The sequence below is a fragment of the Erinaceus europaeus genome, chromosome 16 (assembly GCF_950295315.1).
Source record: "Erinaceus europaeus chromosome 16, mEriEur2.1, whole genome shotgun sequence".
In the NCBI taxonomy this organism is placed as follows: domain Eukaryota; kingdom Metazoa; phylum Chordata; class Mammalia; order Eulipotyphla; family Erinaceidae; genus Erinaceus; species Erinaceus europaeus.
The window spans coordinates 70,930,723-70,939,606 of NC_080177.1; the positions used below are offsets into that span (position 1 = coordinate 70,930,723).

An 8,884-nucleotide genomic window follows, 5' to 3' on the forward strand; every position below is an offset into this window, starting at 1 on the left:
AGGATCCCTGTTCGAGCCCCCGGCTCACCACCTGCAGGGGAGGTCACTTCACAAGCAATGAAACAGGTCTGCAGGTGTCTTTCCCGTCTCTGTCTTCCCCTCCTCTCTCCATTTCTCTCTGTCCTATCTGGCAATAACAATAGTAATAATAACCACAACAACAAGGGCAACGAAAAGGAAAATAAATAGATAAAACATTTAAAAAAAAAAAGATATGGCCCCATAATTATGTCTGCAATCGCAATTTCCTTAAGTACATGATTTTACGAAAACAACTTGTCTCTCTCTGAGCTGCTTCATAGCACTTTTTACCTCCTCATTCCTCAAAGTGTAAATAAGGGGGTTCAGCAAAGGGGTGACCACCGTGTAGAAGACAGAGACCACCTTGTCGATGGAGAAGCTGGTGTCTGGCCGAGAGTAGAGGAAGATACAGGGTCCGAAGAAGAAAGCCACCACCATGAAGTGGGCTGAGCAGGTAGCCCAGGCTTTCCGGCGGCCTTCAGCAGACTGTTTTCGAAGAGAAACTAGGATGATTGTGTAGGAGGTGACCAAAGCCAGGAAACAGGTGAGAGAGATGGTACCACTGTTAGATACGATCAGCATTCCTGTGAGGTATGTGTCTGTGCAGGCCAGCTTGATGACAGGAGGCACATCGCAGAAGTAACTATCGATGACATTGGGGCCACAATAAGGCAGGCGAATGGTCAAGAAGGTCTGTGCCAGTGAGTGGATGGTCCCGCCCAGCCAGAGAGCAAAGACAAGCCGGACGCAAATCTTCATGTTCATCACAATGGCATAGTGTAACGGGGTACAGATGGCGACGTAGCGGTCATAGGCCATGATAGTCAGCAGAAAGATCTCGGCACAGGCAAACAGGTGCAGGAAGAAGAGCTGTGCAATGCAGTTGTCGAAGGAAATGGTCTTTCTCTCCAAAAGGAAACCCTCCAGCATCTTGGGCACAGTGACAGATGAGTGGCAGATGTCAATCAAGGAGAGGTTGCTCAGGAAGAAATACATGGGCGTGTGGAGGCGTGGGGTAAAAACTATGGTAACCACAATAAGAATGTTCCCCAGAAGCGTTAGTGTGTAAGTAATTGAGAAGGTAACGAAAAACAGAAGCTCAAGCACCCAGTTGTCTGTGAGTCCCAAGAAGACAAATTCAGTTACTCTTGTTTGGTTTACAGCATCCATCCAATGAATTTTCCAAAGAACCTGATGGGATGGGGTGGGGAAACAAAAGCTAATTTTCACTGGAACTAATTGAACAGAACCTTTGTTGTGATCTGAGTTTCTTACTTACTGTCAGGACATAAAGAGCATATCACTAATTCTATAATACATGTTATAACAAGCCCCCTGTGGATCAAAAACCATGCCAAGCACTTTATACACATTTTTCTGTTGGGCCACAACCACAATATGGCAGAGGCATTATTGTTCCTATTTTGCTGATGAAATTCGTGAGCCTTGATAAGAATTGCTAAGTTTCCCCAAACCCTTAACCATTTGTTGGGGTTTTTTGTTTTGTTTTGTTTTGTTTTGTTTTCATTTCAGTCTAACAACATCAGGTTAATATTCCAAAATATAATTCACACCTAAAATCCAAGAGTATAGCAATCTTCCCATCAAATTAAATGTACCATAAAGCCTGCAACTGGGGAGCAGCGCAGTAGGTTAAGCGCACGTGGCACAAGGACAGGCGCAAGGATCCCGGTTGGACCCCCGGCTCCCCACCTTCAGGGGAGTCGCTTCACAGGTGGTGAAGCAGGTCTGCAGGTGTCTATCTTTCTCTCCCCCACTCTGTCTTCCCCTCCTCTCTCCGTTTCTCTCTGTCCTATCCAACAACAAATAACATCAACAACAATAATAATAACCACAACGAGGCTACAACAAAGAGGGCAACAAAAGGGGGGGCATGACTTCCAGGAGCAGTGGATTCATGGTGCAGGCACTGAGCCCCAGCAATAACCCTGGAGGCGAAAAAAAAATCTACAACTGTCTGATGCACATTGGCTTTTCCATTCTAATGCCCTCACCCCACCCCACATAACCCACATATCCTTCTCTCCTGCCAAGCAACTTACAGCATGCCATCTCTGTCTACATACTCCCCCCAGCTCAAATCCATCCCAAGATATTGGAGGGTTTTCTTCTGGAAAGATTACTTCCTTTTTTTTTTCTTCCAGTCACTGGGGCTCTCTTTGTTTGTTTGTTTATTTGTTTGTGTTTCTTTCTTTTTTATTCACTAAGACAGAGAAAAATTGAAAGGGATGGAGGAGACAGAAAGAGGGAGAAAAAGATAGACACCTGTAGACCTGCTTCACTACTCGTGAAGCATTCCCGTTGCAGGTGGGGAGTGGGGGCTCGAACTCGGACCCTCATGTGTGTCCTTGAGCATAGTACTGTGTGTGCTTAACTGTGTGCACCACCCAACCCCAGGACAGACCACTTCCTTTGACAACTGTACTTCACAGCTCTTTCTACATTTGCTTGCCTTTCAGTCTATTCCTTCTACTCCCAAAACACACTCTCTAATCAAATGTATTCTTCTTACTTAGTGACTGACTATTGAAATTCTGTTCGTCTCAAAGGACAGCATTTTTTTTCTTGTGGAGGCAGAGGGGAGTTTTATAGGTTATTGCACAGTTGTTAACACATGGGCACAATTTCTCATCTCCCTGTGATATGAGCAGTATTTTAGCAAAATCTTCCTGTTGCAACCAAATCCTAGCTCTCCTTTTTCATGAAACATAACATTGATTTCCTGGCACTTAACTGTAAGTGAACATAACAATATATTTGGTTTTGCACCTTGTTAAATTGAAATGTTCTTTACAAGAAATAACCACAAATCTGAGAAATCAGAGAACTGGTACACATCATGAACTTGCCAAAAAAAAAAAAAAAAAAAAAAACACCAGAAGCAAACTAAACTGTTTCTAAGACTATGAGAACTATCTTTGTATCTTTGGGAAGTGGGAGGGTGGAAACAGAGAACTTAGATGGTGGCTATGATGTGGAACTACACCCTGTGTGCAGACTTACTATCTTATAACCCACCATTAATCACAAATATTAAAAAATAAACACCATAGATGACATCCTTTGCAGGAAATTATATCATTTCTTGAACACAATAAGTATATAAAAAATTTGTATATATGCTGGGCTCGGTGCACCATGAATCCACCGCTCCTGGAGTCCATTTTTCCCCCTTTTGTTGCCCTTGTTGTTGTAGCCTCGTTGTGGTTATTATTATTGCCATTGTTGATGTTGTTCGTTGATGGATAGGACAGAGAGAAATAGAGAGAGGAGGGGAAGACAGAGAGGGGGAGAGAAAGATAGACACCTGCAGACCTGCTTCAACGCCTGCGAAGCGACTTCCCCGCAGGTGGGGAGCCGGGGGCTCCAACCGGGATCCTTATGCCGGTCCCTGCACCTTGCGCCACATGCGTTTAACCCACTGCGCCACCTCCAGAACCCCTGACCCTACCTTTTTAGACAACCTGGGGGGGGTGGGAAAGCCAATCAGGGTCTCCTTTAAAAGAGATCTAGTGAATTCCTTATGAAACTTAATCATCCAAATACTATAAGATGATTTGTCCCCGAGGAGATATTATTGTCTAAACACTAAAGCTATATTACCCCTAACTTCCTGCTGATTGACTGGCCAGAAACAGTAGACAGAGTTTAGAAAATAATTATCACAAACCATTAACAACAGCAAAAAAAAAAAAAAAATTCATTCAGTGGTAGGGCTTCATGCATGCATGATCCCACTGTTTCCAAGCCAGTTTTTTCATTAGCTTTATTTCTGATAGAAAGAGGGCAGAGGGAGTCGGGCAATAGCGCAGCGGGTTAAGCGCGTATGGTGAAAGAGGGCAGAAATAAAGAGGAGTGGCAGAGAAAGCTGGGGTACATATACACGATGGAATACTACGCAGCTACTAAGAACAAGGAACCCACCTTCTCTGACCCATCTTGGATGGAGCTAGAAGAAATTATGTTAAGTGAGCTAAGTCAGAAAGATAAAGACGAGTATGGGATGATTCCACTCATCAAGAGAAGTTGGGAAAGAAGAGCATAAATTCAAAGGAAATTCAAAGCAGGAGTTGATTGAAATTGGAGTAGGGCACCAAAGTAAAAACCGTGGGCGGAGGGTGAGGGTTGATGTTTAGCTTTTTTTTTTTTCATAACCTGTTGTATTGCTTCTTTTTTAAAAGAGTTAAATCTTCATAGCACATGACAAGAGTATCTACTTGGTTGCCAAAAGGAAAGATAGTGTCTGAGAAAGAAAACTGCTGTGAGGCTTTAAAGGTGAGAATTATTTAAGCTAAATATTAGATGGTGGTCAAAGAAGGATAAATATCAGGTAATCTCATATGTGAGCCATACAGACACAAAGCAAGGGGACAGACAAATCAAATTGAAAGCAAGCCTTTACGTTTTGGTCTCAGAACCAAGGTTGTCAAAGCTCTTGGGGCTATAAAGGTGAAGGAACCCATTAGACTTTAGTGAAAGGAGATTGGTGGGTGGGGTGGCAACGCACAGAGTATTACGTGCAAGGACTTGAAAGAGGAATGCTTCATAAGCTGCAAAGCAGGTCTGCAGCTGTCTTTCTCTCTCCTTTGCCTGTCTCCTCCTCCTCTCTCAATTTCTCTGTCCTAGCCAATAAAATGGGAAGGGGGAAATGGCCACCAGAAGCAGTGGATTCATAGTACCAGCACCAACCCCAAGCTATAACCTTGGAGGCAAAAAAAAAAAAAAAAAAGATATTAGTACTTTAGTGGTGGGTGTGGTGTGGTGTGGTAACACACACCAAGAAGAGTTGTGGCATTGTACCGTTAAGCATATAATCTTACCAAACAACACTGCAACTTCGTGGAGAACAGCCGACAAAATGCTCAGAATGGATGAGACTCTATCTCTTATGAAATAAAATCTTTTTTAAAATAATGATTCCTTTACTTAGACAAATAAAGACTGAACAACTATCCACCAATAGAAGAAAGTCATTCCTTTTCTGTAAGGTTGTATCAGGTTCAACTTTCAGTCTTTAAATATTTGAGTGCTTAATCAATCACCGTGTGTGTATGTCTGTGTGTGTGTGTGTGTGTGTGTGTGTGTGTGTGTGTGTGTGTGTGTGTGTTTCAAGGACCGGTGTAAGGATCCCTGTTCGAGTATCCGGCTTCCCACCTGCAGGGGAGTTGGTTCACAGATGGTGAAGCAGGTCTGCAGGTGTCTGTCTTTCCACCTCTCTGTCTTCCCCTCCTCTCTCCATTTCTCTCTGTCCTATCCAACAACAATGACATCAATAACAACAACAATAATAACCACAACAATGATAAAACAAAAAGGAAAAAAATAGCCTCCAGGAGCAGTGGATTCGTGGTGCAGGCACCAAGCTCCAAAAATAACCCTGGAAACAAAAAAAGAAAAAGAAAAAGAAACCAATCTACTGAAAATATATACAGAGTTCTCAGAGAAAAAGGAAAAATAATCCTATAAGTTTCATGTAATATTTTTTAACACTGGTGAAACATATTATACAAGAGATTGGTACAGGGATTTTGCATGTTGTCATGTGTTTATATGTAAAATGTGCTTACCCACAAGTCCAAATTAAAAAAAAAAAAAAAACGTAGCAAGAGCAGAGAAGATAATTTAGAATCAGAGAATAAGGATTGTATGCCTAAGACCCCATGTGTGACCCCGGCACTGCATCTATCAGGGCTGTTCCAATCTTTTTTCCTCTTCTTCTCTAGCACTCATAAAAAATTAATAAAGAAATCCTTTTAACATGTAGCTAAACTTACCAATTTATTCTAATTATGCACAAGTGCTCTAGCTAATTGGTACAATGTTCTTTCAGCCACTGTTTTCATAATTCTTTCTGAAATAAAACAAAGACAGAAAAATGTTTTTAACTATTGTGCATTTTTACTTTAAGGTATCTATTTCCCCCTAACTTACGGATATATGTATATATGTGCCCTCTCTCACAGGCCCTGTTCTATATCTAGGTTCTGTAACTTTGTTAGGAACTTTGCCACCCAAAATGGAATTTCGGAAAGGTTTAATTTCTTTTTTTATTTTTCCATTGTTATTGTTGCTCAATAGGACAGAGAGAAATTGACAGAGGAGGGGAAGACAGAGCAGGGGAGAAAGACAGATAACCTACAGACTTGCTTCACAACTTGTGAAGCAAACCCTCCCCCCACACACAGGTAGGGAGCTGGGGGCTCGAACCCAGCTCCTTGCATGAGTCCTAGCACTTCTCACTATGTGTGCTTAATCCTTTGCACTACCCCCTGACCCCTAAGGTCTGATTTCTTATGATGACTGGATCCTTCAGACCTTTCTTAGAGTTGTGCACATAAAGTTTTTTCATTTCAGTAGATAAAAATAATTTGTGTTGAGGGGCAAGGGAGACAGCATAATGGTTCAGCAAGACTTTCATGCTTGAAGCTTTGAATTCCCCGGTGCAATCCACAGTATCACCGAAAGTCAGAACTGAGCAGTGTTCTGGTCACAATCTTTCTCTCAACTTCCCCACCCCTCATCTTACCTAGATAATTTTAAATTAAATATTTAAATATTTAAAAATATATAATTAACCTGGGAAGTGGCATGGTTGGAGAGTGTTGAATTCTCAAGCTTGAGGCCTGGAGTTTCATCTGCACATCACATTGCTAGAGTGATGTTCTCGTTCTCTCTCTCACTCCCAGAGGGATAAAGAATAGGGATGCTTCCAATGGAAGGGAGAAGACACAGAACTCTGGTGGTAGGAACTGTGTGGAATTGTACCCCTGTTACCTTACACTCTTGTTAATCATTATTAAATCAGTAATAAAAATGCTTTAATCTCTCTGAATCTACCTCCCTCCCTCCCATGTATAAATATTTTCCATTTTTTTATTTGTGATTAATAATAGCTTACAGGATTGTAAGATTACAGGGTATTGTTCTACATCACACCCACCACCAAAGTTCTGTGTAGTTTTTTTTTAAATTTTTATATAGATAAATGATGATGGAGTATATGAGATAGATAATAGATGAACAGATGCATGACTGACAGATCAGATGACAGACAGAGATCCTATTATCTCTGAAGAACCCTAATATAGACACCTTCTCACCATGATCCTAAAGGAGGGGACGTGTCTTAAGCTTATCTTAAGCTTAAGAAAGTTTAAGTATGGTGGTCCAGGAGGTGGCACAGTGGATAAGTCTTTGGACTCTCAAGCATGAGGTCCAGAGTTCAATCCCCGGCAGCACATGTACCAGAGTGATATGTAGTTCTTTCTCTCTCTCCTATCATTTCTCATGAATAAATAAATAAAATCTTTAAGAAATAAAGAAAGTTTAAGTATGTAAGAAGACCTACAGGTTTTATAAGAGATAAATTTCTCTTGAAGATTAGGACCTCCCTGACTCCCTCCACATTGACTTTAAATAAATAACAATGGATCTCATTATCACTTCATAAAGTCTAGGCAAAAAAGAAAATAGAAAACTTTGTCATCAAATCAGTGAATGCAGTAACTCTTTAAACTCTGACTCACTTTTTTAAACCAACAATACTTTTCCATCTGTAGTAGGTAACATTTGTTAATAGGTAGGACCAACTTATCCCACTTACTTGAAAGAGTTTTCCCTTCTTATCAAACACTTACCATTGACTCTTGCTCCTCCTTTAATGATTCAACTCTCTTCTAATTTTATACACTGTAACAAAAGCCTAGGATATTACATCAGAGAGCCCAGACTTTGCAGAGAGCAAACGCCAAGCTTGAAAGCTTCGGGGTTTTTATCTGGCATAGGATTTTGGTCATTGCATGATTGCAACTAAGCTTCCCATCCATGAACACTCAGGGGTATTATTAAAATCTCTTCCCTGCCATAAATTTCCTATCACTAGTCTCATTCATTTAGCAAATAAACAAGTGGACAATAAAACCTACAGCCTCCAAATATGGAAGCGGTCCAAACCTTTTGCAATTAGCATGGCATAGATTGGTTTAGCCACTGTTCTAACCACAGCAGCACACACCAGGGATTTGGAGTTCACCTGTGAATGGTAAAGAAATTGGTATCAATCCATAGACTTCCCAAATGCTTAATATGAAGGCTAGAAATACTTTGGTTTCCAGAAATATGATTCAACAACTCATTTGTCTCTCCTGCTGCTTGATTAAAGTTGAAAGGAAAAAAAAAAAAGAAAATTTACTTTAGCCAATTAGATTTTTTTTCTTCTTTTAATTACTTTTTTCAGATTTGTGTATTTATTTGAGAGAGAAAAAGATAGGCACAAGAGTACTACACAAAAGTGGGCAGGAGATTGCTTAATGGTTATGCAAAGATACTCTCATGCCTGAGGCCCTAAAGTCCCAGGCTCAGTCCCCACACCATGTCCCAGCTGAGAGGTGCAGGGGATTGAGCCTAGGACCTCTAGCGTGTCAGGCAGGCATATCCAATGTATAGACGCTATGCTGTCTCCACAGTCCAACCAGATAGTTTATAAATCTTCTTTAAAAGAGTTTTAATGAAAGCAACCCAGATATCCAAGGGCATATGACTAAGAAGTTGTGGTATGCATACACAATGAAATATTACTCAGCTATTAAAAATTAAAGTCATCTCCTTTGCCTCGTTTTACATGGAACTTGACGGAACCATGTTAAGTGAGATAAGCCAAAAAGAGAAGGGTCATGTGATTTCATTTACAGGTAGAACTTAAGAAACAAGAAAAGGGGAGTCAGGCGGTGGCATGGTGGGTTAAGCACACGTGGCGCAAAACGCAAGGACCAGCATGAGGATCCGGGTTCCAGCCCCCTGGCTCCCCACCTGTAGGGGAGTGGCTTCACAAGCCGTGAAGCAG

The 8,884-nt window shown here is 41.2% G+C and overlaps 1 protein-coding gene across 1 annotated transcript; it reads right to left on the reverse strand.

Moving 5' to 3' along the window:
* Positions 1 to 249: 249 nt before the first annotated feature.
* LOC103126883 (olfactory receptor 4E2) lies at positions 250 to 1,191 on the reverse strand. Its single transcript, XM_007537812.1, has one exon. It carries the CDS (start codon positions 1,189 to 1,191, stop codon positions 250 to 252), a length of 942 nt encoding a protein of 313 aa, XP_007537874.1.
* Between the last annotated feature and the right edge of the window lie 7,693 nt (positions 1,192 to 8,884).

Bases quoted from the DNA above. Each gene is read 5' to 3' on its own strand.
- LOC103126883 (XM_007537812.1), bottom strand. From the start codon at position 1,191: ATGGATGCTGTAAACCAAACAAGAGTAACTGAATTTGTCTTCTTGGGA.